This window comes from Chionomys nivalis, chromosome 18 (assembly GCF_950005125.1).
Source record: "Chionomys nivalis chromosome 18, mChiNiv1.1, whole genome shotgun sequence".
NCBI lineage: Eukaryota > Metazoa > Chordata > Mammalia > Rodentia > Cricetidae > Chionomys > Chionomys nivalis.
The window spans coordinates 58,905,861-58,924,456 of record NC_080103.1 but is presented as its reverse complement, the minus strand read 5'-3'; the positions used below and the strand labels follow the sequence as shown (position 1 = coordinate 58,924,456).

Here is an 18,596-nt window from a genome sequence, read left to right as displayed (position 1 = left end):
GAGACAGAGGCGGGAGCCAGCACTGCACACAGCGCCAATAAGAACCTAGTCCAGCACGCACACTAGCTGTGTGCAGAGCAGCGAGCTCCTAAGTCAGGATGATAGCCGAGGGTGAAGAGAGAGATGACTCTCCTCCTGCCTTCCGGCAATAAGAGGGAGACAAGCTGTCCCTCAGCTTGGTACTGCAGCATGCTCAAAGGCTCTGCTCCCCACAGCTTCCATCACCTCCTTTTGCCCAAAATGTGAAGAGGTTGGGGAACGATGGGTGTGGTCTCACTTTGTGCCCTTTCCTTTCAAGACTGAGGAGCCCAACAGTTAAGGCCTCAGGCTTCCTTAAAAAAAAAACTGTCGTCCGGCTTGGCAGGAGGAGCCTTTGCTCGCTGTATCTTGTCCACCCTTTCCTAGACTTTTCGAAGAACTTGGGTGATAGAATGGCTTTTGTTGCAGCTGCCGTTTAACCAGTGCAGGTGAGTCATGTTGCCGGGTTTGTTCCCTGGCCCTGCGGTCTGCTGAAAGTTTCTCAGAAATGATCTCCATATCCTATCCGTCACATAGATGATGAAGTTCCACACTGAAGAGACGGCTCAGCAGTTTAGGGTACCTGTTGCTCTTGCACGGGGCATTTGCATTTAATATGCTCAAACCCACATTCAGAGATAAACATACACACAAAATTTAGAAATAAAATAGATCTTCTTTTAAATAGATGATAAAGCCCAGTTATCCATCAGTTTTCCTGCCTCTGCGGAGCACCACACAGGTTTTCTCTTGGTAAATGTTTAATGTGTGGAAGAAGCCGTGAGGAGGCAAACAGCCCAGTGTTAGCATCAAGTCCTCAGGGACAGCCCAGGTCCACCCCTTAGTCGTCAGTACCAGGAACGAGCTGCGCTCGGGCCAGGGCATTGAATGTTCCAGTTTGAAAGCCATTTGTCACCAGAGCGCAGACGTTTCCAGGTCTGGGGTTAACTCAGGCTGGACAACCTCCATGCTTTACCCATCTTTTGGTTTATGCGACCGTAGTTTTTTGTTTCAACGCTAATTGTCCTTTTGCTTTAGCATTTTGCTTCCTGATTTCTGATGGTGCAGCTGATCCAATTTAGGAGCTGAAGGTCTCCTAACACAGCTTCATAAAGAGCAGAGCAAAGAATGGTTGCTGGGTGAGATCAGAGATTATTAAAAATGAATTCCCGTTGGAACCGAGACTGTGAATATATCCTTGTTTATACAACGGCTGATTCCTTTGAACAGAATTAAGGGCTTAAAATGGATAGAGGGAGACTGAATTTTCATGTGAAGCAGGGAAAGGATTTGCTGTCTTAATTCAATGGGGAAAACAGGATCAGCTGTTTCAGATTTTACTGCCATGGAGACGAAAGTGGTGTCCCTGTCTTTGTTCTCATGTCCTTTTGTATCCAGTTGCTCATCCATTCATCAGCTCGTACTTTCTGAGACTAAGGGCCAAGGAAAGGGCTGCAGGGTCCCTTCTGTTGGGGACACTGCCCTCCCCTGTGTGTCTCAAGCCAACTCAATGAACAGTTGTTACCAGAGAACCTGAGGTTCCCCTCGGGGGCTCAAAGGACTCAGAGGTGGACTCACAAGGAAGGTCAAGGGTGATGTTATTAGATGGTACGGGAAAGCGCAGTACAGGTGAGCTGAAGATCCTCGCAGCCGCTGGGAAGGCAAATGGAAGGAGAGCCATGCCTTTTAAGTTAGGCTTCGGACAGACACACACAGCTCGTTAAGAAAGGAAAAGGAACTAGAATGAGGGGGCGGCTGTCAATCAAGCTAAGGAAAGAGCTGCAGAGCCCTTCATGGTCTTCTGCCATCCTCCTCCACACTGTCGCTTGTATTTGGAGGGGTTCCAGGCTTCCTCTGCAAATGGGCTTCCTTCATACCCTTGATGGAGCTTTTACAGTTCCCATGCCCCTCTCACGCAATGGTGTCTGCTGGTTTTCTTTCTTTCTTTTTTTTTTAAGTTTTGAGAGAAAAACACAAGCAAGTTAAATCTCTCTCTCTCCCATCTCTATCTCTCCCTTTTTTTTTGAGACAGGATTTCACTGCATAGCTCTGACTGTTCTGGAACTAACTCTGTAGACCAGGTTGGCCTCGAACTCACAGAGATCTGCCTGCCTTTGCCTCCCGAGTGCTGGGATTAAAGGTGTGCACCACCAAGTTCAGCAATATTTTTCTCTTTAAAATGGAATACTGTTGAGACCCTGGCATGTAGAGTTGCCAGGCCACGGCAGCTGGCTCAGGTCACTACTTCCCTAGATACTGTGCTGGGTCTCATTATTTATGTTTGAATTCTTGTTTTGTTTTGAGTTTACAGTCATATGCTTCCCCATTTGTACCAGGAAAGACACCAGACTAATCCCAGTTATAAAATTAAGTAAGTTCACAATTTCGCATCCAGGCTATTTTTCTCCACACCAACTTTCCGTTCATGAGAAGAAATTTTATGTATGTTACTTACTATTTTAAAACTCTACTAATTTAAATACTAACTTAACAAATGCAATTTTATTCTAAGTGTAAAATATAGATTTGAAGCTGTCTTTGGTATACAGAAGCAAAAGTAAGCAAAAATGTAATATGTAAAACTGCTTATGACCTTGCCGTGTTGCATAGATGGACGCTTCTTCATCACACTTGGGACAAAACACAAAACACACTAGAATCAACCAATCTGTTCACATAGGTGCGCAGTGTGAGAACCCAAAACTGCAAGATGTTTTTACTTGCATCCAATACTGACCTGGTAGCTCAGGCTTGTCTTCCCCTGTGTTTTAATATGTAGTGCTATCAAGCCAAATAGTTTAATTTGTTGGGCAATAATTGCCTTCTTCTTTACATAATTTATTTAAAATAATTTTAAATGTGTCCTTTATTAAGTCCTATAGGGATGAATATTACATACAACAATAAATACAAATTTTACAGTACAGTATTTTAGAAAGTATAATTTTAGCTTCATGTAATCCCCTGATTGTATGTCATAAAAAGTACAAGTGATCTTCTATTAAGGTTATTCAAAAGCAGTTTACATCTGGCTGTGTTTATCTGTGTGTGTCAGTGGTGTATGTGTGTGCACATTCCTGTATGTGTGTGTGGAGGTGGTGTGTGTGCACAGGCGCATGTGTGTTTGGGAACCAGAGGTCAGCCTCACCGAAGGTCTTCCTTGCTTCTCTCCAGTTTTCTTTGTGTTTTTGAGGCGGAGTCTCTCACTGGCCCTGAGCTCCCTGAGTCAGCTGGGCAAGCGGGCCGGCTAGGGCGCTCCAGGACCATGTCTGCTCAACCGTAGGGTCACAGACATGTGCTCAATGCTGGGCTTTTCACATGGGCTCTGGGCACCTAAACTCAGGTCCTCAAGCTTACATGGTAAACACCTTCCCAGCAGAGCCGTCTCCTCAGCTGCACATGGTTTGGGGTTTATTTCTTTCGTTTCTGGGGGGGGGGATACTAAAGTGCTGTGTTAGAAACGTCTTGTTTAAGAAAATGTGTCAGGAAAGCTGAAGTTTGCCAAAGGACAGGGTGGCAGGTTATAGATGGATAGTCAAGGCAATCTCGTTCTGGATGCGCCTGCTCTCAGTCTCTTCCCCTAGTGCAGCTGAGATTACAGGACTGGAGGGAGGGAGGCAGAGGGGCTGCTGAAGACAACCAATAGATGTACAGATACCTGGTACAGCCTGGAGTGTGCTGGGGGCTAGAGGGACACTAGGGCATGGAGGTTTCTAGCTCAGAGATTTAAAAGGGAGCATTGCTACCAGAAGGAGGAAAGGAAAGAGGGAGGGGAAGGAATGAGGTAGGGTGGGGAGGGAGAAAGAGGAGGGAGGGAGGGAAGGAGGGAGAGAGAAACCAGAGAGAATTTTGCTGTGGCGTGGTTTAGATAAAAGGGTCCTAAGATCAATTTTGAACCTTGTTGAGTCACAAGTAACATTACGACTTCTGAAAGGACTGTCACAAAAACACCTGAGCGCACAGGAGCCAGGGCTGCTGAGAGGCAGAGGAGAAAGTGTACACCTGGAATAATATTCAGTGCAGATGAAAGATAAGCAGGAAAGCCGCCGCTGCCAAAAGCGAGCTTGGAGAGAGGAAGAGTAGGGTCGAGGCCTTGGAAAACAAGCCACACGGAGAGTGAAGAAGAGAAAGTATAGGGGGAGAACCAACAAAATTAAAACATCGTCTCAAAGGAAACCCAGAAGCACACGAGGAGGGGAAGTCAGGAACTAGGGAGCGTGGCTAAAATGTCCTGAGTTTGTTCTGGGAGCTTCCTCTTCTGATGTCTTTAGGGTAATTCAGAGGCATCAGGTCCATATTAGCAAATGAGGGCACAAATGCTTGGCGGTCCAGCTCTCTGCCCTGCTTGGTCCTAGCACAAATCCTGCCAGCCTTCCAAGTCAGTTTTCCTTTTCTTCCTTAAAAATTTTATTTTTTGTTGTCTGTGTATGTGCGTGCGCGTGCGTGCGCGTGCGTGCGTGTGTGCATGTGTGTGTGTGTGTGTACACATGCTTTAGTAACATGGCATGCGTGAGGAGGTCAGAGGATAACTTGGTTGGAGGTGCTTTTGTCTTCCCACCGTATGGGTCCTGGGGATCAAATATAGGTTGTCAGCCGTGGCGATAAATGCCTTTACCACTGAGCCACCTCACAGGCCACAGAAACAATTGTTTTGTTTTCATGGGCGACTCTTACTTTAAGCCACTGTACCTTTAACTTCTTCCCACGCTCAGCAGGAAGTTGTATTCACTTCCGGGTCAGGGTACCTTTTAAACATACCAGTTCTCAGTGACATAAAAACTGCCTATTTCTTAAGCCTACCCACGTAACTTCATGGTATGTCATGAAGGACTCTGGACTACCTGGCGCTGTGTAGCAGGGAAGGGGACAGACAGTACAGACCAGACGGACCCAGATTCATCCAGAGTCATCTTTAACCCCCGTGACTGTGTGAATTCCAAGGAGTGCCTTGCTCTGCTCATGTATCAAATAGACTCGATGTTTATCACCTTGCAGAATGCCACAGAGCTTAGTGATATTGGGAAATAGGCTAGCGTTGAGCCTTTAGTATATGGGAGCCAGCTTTAAAGTAGCAAGAGGTAGTGGTGACCGTGGAAGCGTGGATTTGCTGCGGACAGCTGGAGCCGGTGATAACATCTCTACTCCAAAATCAAGTTATGTACACTCTAACAAAGGTCAGACTGCGTTGTTCCTTATTCAACCTGAAACCTTATGTGAGCATAGACAGAAAAGATGTTTTCTGAGGTATAAAGGGGCCCCCACATACTGCCACATGGGGCTGGCTCTCATTTTGAAGGACTGTAAAGGGACTGGGTGGCCCTGGCCTTGTGTAGGTAGCAGCGTGGGAAATATGATGGAAAAGGCATAAGAAATAAGGCACCAAGAATGCGATGATGTGGGTTCACTTCCGTATGCTGTGAATATGTTTTATTACCATTGGTTAATAAAGAAGCTGCCTGGGCAAATGGATTAGTAGAGCAAAGCCAGGCAGGAAATCCGAACAGAGATACAGAGAGTAGGTGGAGTCACAGAGATGCCACGTAGCTACCTAAGGAGAAGGATGCCAGAACCTTACCAGTAGGCCACAGCCTCATGGTGATACACAGATTAATAGAAATGGGTTAATTTAAGCTGTAAGAGCTAGCAAGGAATGTGCCTAAGCTATTTGCCAAACAGTGTTGTAATTAATATAGTTTCTGGGAAGCCGGGAAACAAATGAGCAGTCTCCACCTACCATGTGGCCCCGGAACTGCTGGAGAGCCGTTGCTGCTGTCCATGTGGATATTGCTTGGCATCTTAAAAATCTGTCTGCCTGTCTGTGCTTCCCATAGATCTGCACCCCTGACCTGGTGGTCTTCCTGGCCTGTGCCAGCCAGAGGCTCAGAGAGAGATTAGCGAAGCGTGCAGAGCAACAGGGACGGCCTGATGACAATCTGAAAGCCACCCAGAGGAGACTAGGAAACTTCAAGCAGAACGCCGCCCCACTGGTGAAATACTTCCAGGAGAAAGGACTCATCGTGACTGTAAGTTGGCTTCCCTGGGGCACAACTGCATGACGCGACCTTTCTGACTGTCCTCACTTAGAAATTCTCTTTATTTTAAGAGGTGGCTTTGGGGACAATGGGCAGTATCAATGAAAAAATTTTAGTCATTTTTGATAATATCCCTTGATTTAATCATAATGATTTTTTAATTTTTATGAGAGGATATGTTGTTAATCTTGTCTATGGTTCCCTGCCATTCAAGTTTGAAGTGTTTTGAAGTGATCATCTGGGTAGTTTTAAGCAACATTCGCCCATTCCTCTGTTTACCGCAGTTATCAGTAAACTTATAGACAGCAGTTGGCATGGTGTGATAGATTAGTTTTGGGTTGGACTTAGTCATGTACTCTACGAGATAACAGATTCTGACTCTGCCATCATATTTTCTGATGGTTTGGCTTGTCTTAAATGAGGGCTGGTATTGAAATGGCAGCTGTCCATCTTTCTGCTCCTTTCAAACAGTACAACGTATACACACATGTCGGTGTAAACATTTTCCTACACACTCAGTTGGTCCTATGGTTACTGGGATTCAGTGTGCCAATGAAGGATGATACTGGGTCTGCGGCCTTGCAGTTTTTAGAACGTGAGCCTTGAGCGTTCTAAAAAGACCCACCCCGACTGACAACATTCCAGGTCTGATCAATATTAAGTCACAGCAAAGACAGACATCCCAGGCCACAGAAAAGCTCCTCATGCCACAAGAGCCACAGCAGCTTCCTGGCAGCTGGACTATGGTAGGCAGCATGGGACCTTTTTTTCCTGCCCTCTGCCTCTTCTCCCAGACTAAGAGTTCTGGCCTCGTAGGCTGGCAAGCTCGCTGTGAATCAGCTGAGAACGATGTACACCCCATCCTTTCTCCCAGTGTTTATGTGTAATGACTTACGAGCCTTCACAGAACCCCTGTGACCTAACTGTGCCTGTACCAACTGTCTCTTGGTTGGACGAAGATGTCCTTAGAACAGAAGAGACAGCTGTGACGTTTGGATGGTAGTCTTCTCCATCTTGATGTATTGTTTGTGACTGTGCTTTGAGTCAGAGTTGTAAGTCTGGTCTGGAGATGGTTTCCCGTGCTAGAGGTCGCTTATTGTTTGACTTAAAACAGGTACTTGAGAGCTAGGAAAGAGTTAGGAACATCGGGGTGTGTGTGTGTGTGTGTGTGTGTGTGTGTGTGTGTGTGCGCGTGCGCACTCCCGCATGTGTGCGTGTGTTTGGTTGTTGTGTTTTTCTCACCTACCAGTGCTGATTTTTGCCTTGTGCTATGATAAAAGAAATGAACTCTGCAGCCTAAATTCCAACTGCAGGGAGCAAAGCCAGAGTTTTAATTGCTGTGTTCAAGGCTTCAAGGTATCGCCAGAGTGTCCTCATGGCTCCCTGCCTTCCTCACTGCAAGCTGAGCAGATTTCCCAAATGAATGCAGAATGGGGAGTGTTAATTTACTAATATTTTGCGTGGAGGTAAAATGCCATTGCCTGTAATTGAAGGAGTCAGTACTGGTGGAGCTGGTGGCCCATGACCTCACTGCTGAAGCCAAATGAGTCCTAAGATAAATGCCTCTAATTACTGGGAAGAAACTTGCCTTGCAGAGTCACCTTTTAGAGACTAGGAAACACAGGCTGAGCTCCCGAGAGTATAATAATTTGGATACAAATCTCCTGACAAAGACATAAATACTGTCTCCTGAGATACACATTCTCTTTCTGTGCTGGGATCACAGTTCCCTTTTAGATCCGAAACTTGGTGGCACTTCTGTGTTTGGAGATGAGCTAAATAATAAAAATGATCATCTTTATTCATTTTAACACTTTAATAAAAATCTGTTAGTTAATAGGTTAGACTCAGAGTTTTCCTTTTCTGTCTCCCATCCAGCCCCCTGCCTGGGCATCTGCCTGCCACTCCTAATAGAGTCCTTTCTTCACCTAGTAAAGGACCACTAAGAAGATGCTGCTCCACTAGTTGTCAGGGATGCAGGCTGAGATGGATCAGTGGGGAAGGGTGCTCACCGAGTTCGGGACTGTTGCTATGATAACCACCATAACCAAAGACAACGCAGAGAACAAAGGGTTTATTGCACCTTTTAGGTTCAGTCCATTATTGAGGAAGTCAAGGCAGAAACCCCAGGGAAATGCTGCTTTCTGGCTTGCTCTCCCAGACTTGTTCAGCAAATTTTCTTGTACAGCCCAGGCCCTCCTACCTAGGAATGGTTCTGACCACAGTAACCTTAAGCCCTTCTTCATCAATCATCTAATCAGGAAAATGTTCCCACAGACATGTCCAGAAGCCAGTCTGATGGTGGTAATTTCTCAGTTGAGAGTCTGTCTTCCCAAAATCTTCTAGGTCTGTGTCAAGTTGACAATAACCAAGACAGATACTAACACCCATATATAAAGCTAGGCATGACTGAGATACTCTTAGCCCCAGCACTGAGGGTGGGTAGAGACAGGAGGATTGCTGGGGCTGGCTGGCTGGCCACCCAGCCTAGCTGAAGAGCAGGAAGCTCGGTGAGGTTGATCCTTTCATGACTTCTGGGTCTCTTATTTTCTCTTCTGCCCCCCCCCTCCCAATGCTCTTCTAGGATCTAAAACTCTTACTAGTAAGAGCATGCCTTTGAGGAAACAGCTGCTGCTCCCAAACAGATGTCACTGAAGAAACCCTAGTTAGTAATGCATGGGTCTAAAACTCCAGGCCAGCCTGTTTTTTTTTTCTTGAAATATGACTGTTGATGGATTATGAAGTTGATCCAATGGCTTTGTTTGTCGATTTTGAGGTGAATTGAATCAAGAGTTTCATGTCTGCTACACAAGCCCACCACCACTGAGCTATGTCCTTGGCCAGGAATTTCTCTAACAGCCATACTGTCTACATAGGCAAGATGTGTCTGAATCGTGTCGTTGAATCATAATGGACGTCAACCCATTCTGTTTTCTTTTTCCTGCTCCTTCATTGGCTATGTATCTGTTGGTAGCCGTGACTAAAGGAAAAGCCATTTTGACTGAGCAGAGAGTCTAATCGTCGGAGGTATGGCGTAATGTCGCCTGGTCCTGATCTTGTCAATGTTCTTCCCATTAGTTGAGCTCCGTGGCACGTCATTTATTACATGTTTGTGCATGCAGTATTGTTCACAGGCTGAATTTAAATGCTAGGAACTCCGAAGGCTGGGGTATTGGGTCTTTGTGGAACTATGTTAGATATAATTTCCTTTCATTCTTTGTTGATTCTTACATTTTTAATTAAAGAGTGGGATGTTGGGATTTCCAGAATTTGGAAAATGTCTTTCATGATGATGTGGGTGTTAGGAATTAGGGAAGTTGCTTATTTGGTGTTAACCGAGTGAGTGACTCTCATGACATGTTGGGCCCTTGGACTTATGAACTGCCTTACTATTGGGTAATAAGTTCCCTTTTTATAGATTTTTGAAGTCTCAATATAATATTTGCTATTATCTTAATTTAAAAGCTTAAACAAAAGCATATTAGTTTTGTTTGAGTCGTTGTTGATCAAGAAGTCTTGTAATTTTGTTTCTTAGCTCTGTGGTGTCTGCCCGTGGACGCCAGGCCAGTGCTCTATCACAGAGACGTAGCTCCAGTCTAGTTATGTATAGATATGGTGGCTCCAAAAGTGCATACACAAAGCTTTTTTTTTTTAGAGAAAGAAATGTTTTGAGTGCTTGTAAACAGGAGGGGAAAAGGGACTGCCAATTATCTTCTAAATGCATCAAGCTTTGTGCTCTGGGCATTTCACCAAGCTAGAAAGACAAACAACTTACCAGTGCTGGACAAACGCTGCTTAGCATGGGTGATAACCCGGGCCAGTGAGATGACTCAGCCGATCAGGGTGCTTGTTAGCAGACCTAACAACCAGAGTTTGGTCCCCTGGCCCCACCTGGTGAGAGGACAGAACCCACTCTCCAAGTTGTCCTCTGACCTCCCTGTGCTTGCCATGGTGTACATGTACACACACACACACACACATGCGCACACACATACAAAAAACACTTCCAGTAAATAAGTAAAATTCAATGTAAAAGATTTTCTTTTTAAAACTGTGTGATAGTCAGTGAATGCCTACCTCCTACTTTAGGTGGTGAATCAGTCCCACAGCCATTTTCCTTGTGGACTTTTGCAAGAGGAGGGGGAAAAATACAAGAATTTAAAGTGGGATGTAAACTCCAGTCGTAAAATGTATGAGAAGCCTCTTAGTTCACACATAGACTACAGTCATAAAATGTATGCGAAGCCTCTTAGTTCACATCAGACTTTGCCAACTGGATTTCTCCACAAAACAAACACATAGGCTGAGAAATACTAAAACAGGATTATTTCTTGTTCATCAACACCAGCTTTCCCAAGATAATGGACAACTGATTGTAACAAGACTGTATTCTCTCAATTCAGTAATTATCGCATGATTGTAGCTGGACTGTATTCTCTCAATTCAGTAATTATCCCATGATTGTAGCAGGACTGTATTCTCTCAATTCAGTAATTATCGCATGATTGTAGCAGGACTGTATTCTCTCAATTCAGTAATTATCCCATGATTGTAGCAGGACTGTATTCTCTCAATTCAGTAATTATCCCATGATTGTAGCAGGACTGTATGTCCTCAATTCAGTAATTATCCCATGATTGTAGCAGGACTGTATTCTCTCAATTCAGTAATTATCCCATGATTGTAGCAGGACTGTATTCTCTCAATTCAGTAATTATCCCATGATTGTAGCAGGACTGTATTCTCTCAATTCAGTAATTATCCCATGATTGTAGCAGGACTGTATGTCCTCAATTCAGTAATTATCCCATGATTGTAGCAGGACTGTATTCTCTCAATTCAGTAATTATCCCATGATTGTAGCAGGACTGTATTCTCTCAATTCAGTAATTATCCCATGATTGTAGCAGGACTGTATTCTCTCAATTCAGTAATTATCCCATGATTGTAGCAGGACTGTATGTCCTCAATTCAGTAATTATCCCATGATTGTAGCAGGACTGTATTCTCTCAATTCAGTAATTATCCCATGATTGTAGCAGGACTGTATGTCCTCAATTCAGTAATTATCCCATGATTGTAGCAGGACTGTATTCTCTCATTTCAGCAATTATCTCACATAATTTGGGAAGTTTTGTTTTACATAGTAAGAGTAATAGAAAAAAGAGTTATCTATTCTTGGCATTCTTTGAAGTGAATATATTTATTCATTTTTGAGACAAGATGTCATGTAGCTCAGACTGAACTCAGACTTGATGTATAGCTGCAGATGACCTTGAATTTCTGACCGCCCCACCTCCATCTCCCTAGTGCTGGTATTATAGGCATGTCCCAACACACCCTCCTGGAATATGCAATGCAGGGTATGGAACCTGAGGCCTGCTGAATGTTAAGCAAGCCCACTACCAATTGAGCTCCATCTTCATTCCCTGAAATGAATATTTCCAACATGTGTGCCCTGCACGCATGCACACACACACACACACACACACACACTAGAAATGATTCTACAAATCAAGTCTCTAAATCGGTATTTAACTTCTGACAAAACAAAACACAATAAAAGCCCTCAACCTCTGCCTGGCTCCCCCCCCCCCTCCTGCTTTCCTGTGCCTCAGGGGACATTCCGTCACCATGTAGTATCAAAACAGATCCCAGAGGACAGACCCGGTTAAAGCCACACTGCAGGGCAGAGGCTATGTCTCAGTGGTAGAGTTTCTGTCCTATGGGGTGTGCTGCTGAGTACGATGAACCCCCTCTTTACCCACTGGCACTGTCCCTGAGCCTGCAAAGTCCCACTTCCTCGTTTGCTCCATGCCCCTCTGTTTCAGTTAGGAGATCTCCCTTCTGCACATTTCAGATTCACCACTGAAACCGTGATTCCCATCCCGCCAGATACTGCTACCCAGAGGAAAAGTAAACAGAAAAGTAACTGCATTCAGACTGAAACAATGAGTGATTTTTCTTTAATTAACTTTGAGCTTGGGAACTGGCACTGACATTCAAAAGGCAAGAAAGCTGATGAGGTTTGGATGTGCATGGATGTGTGTGCACGCCGAGCCCTAGCTGCTGGGACTGTCTGGGAAGGTTAGCGAGCCTTTAAGATGGGGGTCTTCCTGGAAGAAGTCTGTCGCTGGGCCAGTCTTTGGGGTTTTATAGCCTGGCTCTGCTCCTCCTCCCCCTCCCGTTGGTGACTGCCAGGCCAGCCTCATGATCATACAGCCACAGCTTACCTGTCATAATGGACTGTAACCCTTCTGGAACTGGAAGTCACAATACACTTTCTCCCCTCCCCTGGTTTTGGGAAGGGTACTCTACCACAACAGAAAAGGAACTAACTCTTACCCCAGAGGCTCAGCGCTCAGTCTCCGGGGATCAGCACCATCTCCACTGCTGCCATGGTATACCGTAACTGAACTGGAAACAGAAATGTGTATGAAGAAATAAATCTAAGTGGCGTCACAATCGATAAACAATCAGGAGACTCAGCAGCGGCCTCATCTCAAGGAAGGCAAAGAAGACACTTGCTAGCACCTCACCCAAACAAACCCACTCTCCCAAAATTGCCAGGAGGAAAATTTTGTCATACTTCTCAGCAGGGGGACAGTGATGAATTCACAGCATGGAAGACACTGAGCCTGTATTTCTTTCTCAGTGCCATGGCTTATTTTCTCTTGTTATGGCTCCATTGTCACGTGACCAAACACTCCTTCCCATTCCTGTTTGTTGGATTCAGTAACTGAGAAACGAGTCCCAGGGGAATGTCTAAAGTTAACAAATTAAGCTAAAGAGGTGTAGAACAGCGTGTTGACGTGTCTAGATATGGGACTCCATGACAGTTCATCCTCATTGTGAATACACCTCTGGGCGCATCTGTAAGGGTGTTTCCAGAGAATTTAGCTAAGAAGGGAAGACTCACCCAGCATGTGATGTCGTCTTCCTGTGGGCTGCAGCCTGTAATGTCTTCATCCCATGGGCTGCAAATGTGATGTCGTCATCCTGTGAGTGTAGATGTGATGTCATCACCCTGTGGGTGCAGCGTGTGATATCATCACCCTGTGAGCTGTAGTCCTGGACAGAATGAGAAGGGAAGAGGTCAACTGAGCAGCAGAATTCCCTGCCCTCTGCTTCCTGGTTGCTCAGATGTGAGTAATCACAGCCACATGCTCCAGCACCAGGAACTCCTGTACCAGGAACTCAACCCTGCCTTTGCCACCAGGATGCCTTAAGCAGTTGGTACTTCTCAAGTCATGAGCCAAAATAAATTCTTTTACCTTAATTGTTTTCCGTTATGTTTCATCATTGCAACAAGAAGCTAATACATCCCTTTAAACCATATTCCACTTGCTCAAGATATTAACTAAAGGGTTCTCTCCGGCATGAATCACAGCAACACTGGAACCTCAAAATCAAGAGCCCAGAACTAATATGAAAAATACTTATTTTTGACTCAACAAAGATATTGCTGCCTGAATGGTGAGAGTTTGCCAAACCCTGCAGGGTGTGTGTGGGTGAGTGGGGTCTGGCTAGAGAGTGCTGCCTCCGGAAAGTGCCGCTGTGGCTTCAGAAGGCCACAACTCTGTGTGGCTCAGGATTTCCTTCCCAATGACCAATCTTCATAAGTATGATTTTTAAAAAGCCAGAACCTATTCAGATTACTTTCATGAATTGTCTTTATTGTGCACTCTTAAAGGGAAACCATAATTCCAGTTTTATTTTGTGCTTCTTTACATTAAAAAGTAAAGCATGAGAACTGGACAATGGCGCCCTTTGTCCACGGCGCTGCCATCCACACGAGCAAGGCAAGACCCACAGTCCTGGAACGTAAATCCGGCCGGTTCCTCAGCAGCATCAAGACGAGGGACACAAGCAGAGGCAGCATTTCTAGCTGCTGCCACTCCGTCTCTGCAAGAAGCACGTGTCCTGCCATCTTTTTTCCTTCTCGAAGCTCACACAGCGCCAGTCATCTCCATCTCCACAGGCAGAGAGCAAACCACATGACTCGGTGAGCGTGTCTTCTCTCCAAGTTAGAAAATGATGCTAGAAGTCGATGCCGCCCTATTGCTAGCTCCGAATGAGAAGGACGCTTGCACTGAGTCCAGCATTTTCACTGTGTTGGGTTACGTGGGTGATGTAAGGACGGGCTCTAAGAATGAATCACGTTTCTGCTGATTTTTCATTGGCACAGAGCCTAGACAAATCTAGTCCAAAAAGCCCTACTGATGTTTTTCAATTTTCTTAAGTACAAAGGAAGGCCTTAGTATGATAACTATTAAAGGAAATTATTTTAATACAATTAAGATAATATTCAAGGGGCTGGAGAGATGATTCTTCAGTTAAGAGTGTTCACTGCCATGTTGAATGGTTGACAAATGTCTCTAACTCCAGCTCCAAAGGATCCAGTGTCCTCTTCTGGCCTCTGCAGGTGCACACAGACACACACACATATGGTTACATCTCTAGATAATAGCTTCATCAAAACATTCCAGACTTCAAGAACTGAGTCTTCATTTACGTTAAAATGTTGTAATAAGCCTGGGTAGACAGCTCAGTTAGTGAACTTCCTGCCACCCAAGCAAAATCCAAGAGGCCAAGAGGATCTGAGTTCATCTTCTCTCAGAACTACATGCAACTTCCTGAGCATGGCAGTGAGCATCTGTGGTGGTTTGAATGAGAAATGCACCCCCTTCTCCAGTTGGGGCCACTATGGAATCTCCAGGAGCTGTCGCCTTGCTGGGGAAGTATGCCATCGCGGGCCTGGGGGTTCATAGCATCATGACCTCATGGTTTCTTTCTTCACTTCCCATGCATTGGTCACCATGCGATCAGCCAGCATCCTGCCTTGCTGCCACGTCATGAGTTTCCCCGCCCTGAAGACTCTGTCCCTGTGGAACCACAAACCAAAACAAACCCTTTCTTCCTTAAGTGGCTTTCGGCCATGGCATTTCATTCATTACAGCCGCGAAAAAGGAACTAACGTGGCCTCTGAGCTCACTGGTCGGCTGGCCTGGCCAACTGGTTGGCTCTAGTTTCTGTGAGAGACCCTGTCTTAAAGAGTAACACAGAGAGTGATAGAGGAAGACAACGGACGTGGGCCTCTGGCCTCCATCCCCCTCCTCTCTCTCTCTGTCTTTCTCTCTCTGTCTCTCTCTCTCCTCTCTCTCTCTCTGTCTCCCTCTGTCTCTCTCTCCCTCTCTCTCTCCTCTCTCTGTCTCTGTCTTTCTCTCTCTGTCTCTCTCTCCCTCTCTCGCTCCTCTCTGTCTGTCTCTCTCTCTCTGTCTCTCTCTCTCCTCTCTCTCTCTCTGTCTGTCTCCCTCTGTCTCTCTCTCCCTCTGTCTCTCCTCTCTCTGTCTCTGTCTTTCTCTCTCTGTCTCTCTCTCCCTCTCTCGCTCCTCTCTGTCTGTCTCTCTCTGTCTCTCTCTCTCTCTCTCTCTCTCTCTCTCACACACACACACACACAGAGAGAGAGAGAGAGAGATAGGCACACAAATTTTATGAGTCTTATTGGGAACAGTTGTAAGAAAAACATTGGAGCTGATCAATACTTTTAGAGAGAAAGAGAGACAGAATATAAATTGTCTCTCCCCTAAAAAAAAAAGAGCAGGCAAATGCTTAGCCGTCAAGAAAATACCTAACACTGTTGTGACTGGAAAGTGCTTTCATCAACAACAGCCATCAGTTTTGAGCTCTTGGCGTGTCCCTGGTACTAATGAAAATGTGTCACGGTAGCTTGTCATCTTGCACTGTGTCTTAGTGAGAAGGGTTTTCTGACTATCTGCATTGTGTAAATTAAACACAAGAATCCTTCACTTGTCCAGGATCCCACAACAGTGGGGAGCCCTGCAGGCTCTCAGCCTCAGGCCTTGAGGAAGCACACAGGTGTTGCCTTTTGCTTACAGGGCACAGTGATGCACTCTGACCCGCTTTCTCCAGGTGTTTAGCATTGTGTTTCTATTCAACTACGCAGCTACGCGATTTCTACACTGCGTTTTTCAAAAAAAAAAAAAAGACAATGAAAAAATATTCTGTTGATTTTAAAGTTTGTTATAAAAAGTGTTTTTACTAGGTAAGGGTTATAAAATAATTAAGATAATTTATAAAATTGTTGACTCCAAGAACACATAACAAGACATTGTACCACAAGCAGTCAGTTGTCAGGCCTTGCGCCTGTGTTTCTGTACATCTCGCCTCACCCAAGCCGACCAGGCGGATATAAGTCATGCTGTATCGGTATCTTCTCTATTGCTCTGACAAAACGCAATGGCCGAAAGCAGCTTAGGGAAGAAAGGGTTTGCATGGGGTTACAACGAGGGAGGCACCAACGATGTGCTTGTTAGGCCGAGGCGGAAGGTCGTCTGTGGAGGCCCAGCCTGGGTACCTGAGAAAGGCTGTGACAGAGCAAGAAGGTATTAAAACTGGTTACTGTGTGGAAACCCCAGGTGGGGTTGCGAAGGCCAGACCTGGAATGGTGGCTGTGTGACACGGCCCCACCTCTCTGGGGCAAGATCTACGGCCCTCAGGCTCTAACTAGGAGACGAGGAGCCCTTGAGAAGCTGCTCTGAGGAGAAGAATGCTCACAAAGTACCCTGTTCCAGGTGTCACGTAAAGTTCCTTTTTTTTTTCATACAGCTTTTAGCATTTTTTTCTTTCCATTCTAATTTTCACTTAGGCCAGGGTGAAGTTCCATGCGTCTCTTTGGAGGCCCAAATGCCTTTTGTGTTTCAGCATTTGTTTTTTTCTGTGTATTTGGTTCTCTCTAGATTGCTACAGTGTAATTGATTAGAATCTCTAAGCCTTTAGTGTTAGCTCAGCTCCTTCTATTCCTAGGGGCTTTTCCGTCTCCTTGTTTTCAGGAGCTGGCAAAATCCAATGTTTATTCTGTTATTTTAGGAACACCGTGCTAGGAATCGGATATGAAAACTAAGTAGACTTTCTTACAATATTTTGGTAACTCGCTGCTCATTGAGCAAATATTCTTTCAGTAAGTAGAAAAGTAAGAACCACAAGGACTTTCTGGCTAATCTGTTGCACACACTTACCTTGGAAAGAGTCAGAAAAAAGTTTCTGAGAATGTCGTATTCACGTGATCCAAGATGGGAAGGAATGAGAAGCACTAATGGTGTTTGAAAGGTTAAATTAAGGAGAAGTAAAAATCTCTAATGAGTTCATTTGCTTAAATACTAGTTTATGAATTGGACATCTCAAAACAGGAAGTGTTTGGAAGATGCCAGAGTGAAAGCCGAAGGGACGGGCTTTCCAGGACACACACAGAAAGACACTGATGGGAATATTCGTCACGGTTATTCAGCTGGGTGGTCTGTCCTGTCCTGCAGGAAAGCCCAGGTATGCAAGGTGGCTGACTGTCACAAGTTTCCTTTACATTTACCTTCTCCGTCTGCGGGAAATGCAGTGCAAATCCAGCTTCTCGTGCTTTCACGTTTAATCTCCCTTGGGAATCTTGCCTGTCTTTGTTTGTGGGTCCTTATCCCTGGTCTCTATTTTAAGTTACTTCAGAGTATCTATTACTATCACAAAATAAGAAACTGAATTCTGGCCGGGCGGTGGTGGTGCACGCCTTTAATCCCAGCACTGGGGAGGCAGAGGCAGGCGGATCTCTGTGAGTTCGAGGCCAGCCTGGTCTACAAGAGCTAGTTCCAGGACAGGAACCAAAAGCTACGGAGAAACCCTGTCTCGAAAATCCAAAAAAAAGAAAGAAAGAAAGAAAGAAAGAAAGAAAGAAAGAAAGAAAGAAAGAAAGAAAGAAAGAAAGAAAGAAAGAAACTGAATTTTGAAGGAAGCAAGGAAGAGCTGACTTCCTACCTCAAGTGTTGCGCCTGTCTTACAAAGTTTTGTTCTTCCAGCCCCTCAACCCCATAAGGTAGTTATGCCCTTTCTGGGATAAACCCTAATCTGCACACTAAACCCACAATAAACCTAGCTTGCCCATGTGCCATTCATCCTGACCTTGCTTTCTTCCTACTTGCCCTGCCTGGCCCTTCAGAACACCTCCTGCTATCTTCTCCCCGATTGGCTCCTTCATCAAACCCCCTGACTCATCCAGCAGCACCCCTATGTTTTCTTTCTCAAGCATAATCGAAAAAAACGATGCCTTCTCACTCGAACCTGATCGACTTGGTGGGGAGGGGGCTATGCAGATGTGTCTCCAGGAGCCCACACGGAATGTGGGGGAGAGGAAATCAATGAGTGGCCTTGAGGTATCTGTCCATATAAAGAAGAGTAGACAAAACGCTGCAAGATGGCCTGAACTGTACCTGCCACATCCTTGATAACCTCACTGGTTGGATGAACACAAACAATCAGAACGAGGCTCCTCCAGGCACTGTAGGAAGTAACCCAAGCACCGGAAGTTCTGTAATGAAGCCATAGTCACTCCCAAGTTCAGGGTTAGAATCAACATGAGGAAGCCGAGGAGATGGCTGTGTGGGTAAAATGTTTACTACGTATGCATGAAGACCTGAACTCAGACTCCCAACACGCACATCAAAAAATATTGGCATGGCAACATTCACCTGTAATCCCAGCAGT

The 18,596-nt window shown here is 45.2% G+C and overlaps 1 protein-coding gene across 2 annotated transcripts in view; it reads left to right on the top strand.

The window, feature by feature from the left end:
- The window catches only part of Ak5 (adenylate kinase 5), a 164,444-nt gene that overhangs the window by 35,341 nt on the left and 110,507 nt on the right, over nucleotides 1-18,596 (top strand). For both annotated transcript variants that reach the window (XM_057793433.1, XM_057793432.1), the window contains exon 6: nucleotides 5,850-6,041. In XM_057793433.1, coding sequence (XP_057649416.1) covers nucleotides 5,850-6,041 — 192 coding nt within the window. The remainder of the gene's footprint in view (nucleotides 1-5,849; nucleotides 6,042-18,596) is intronic.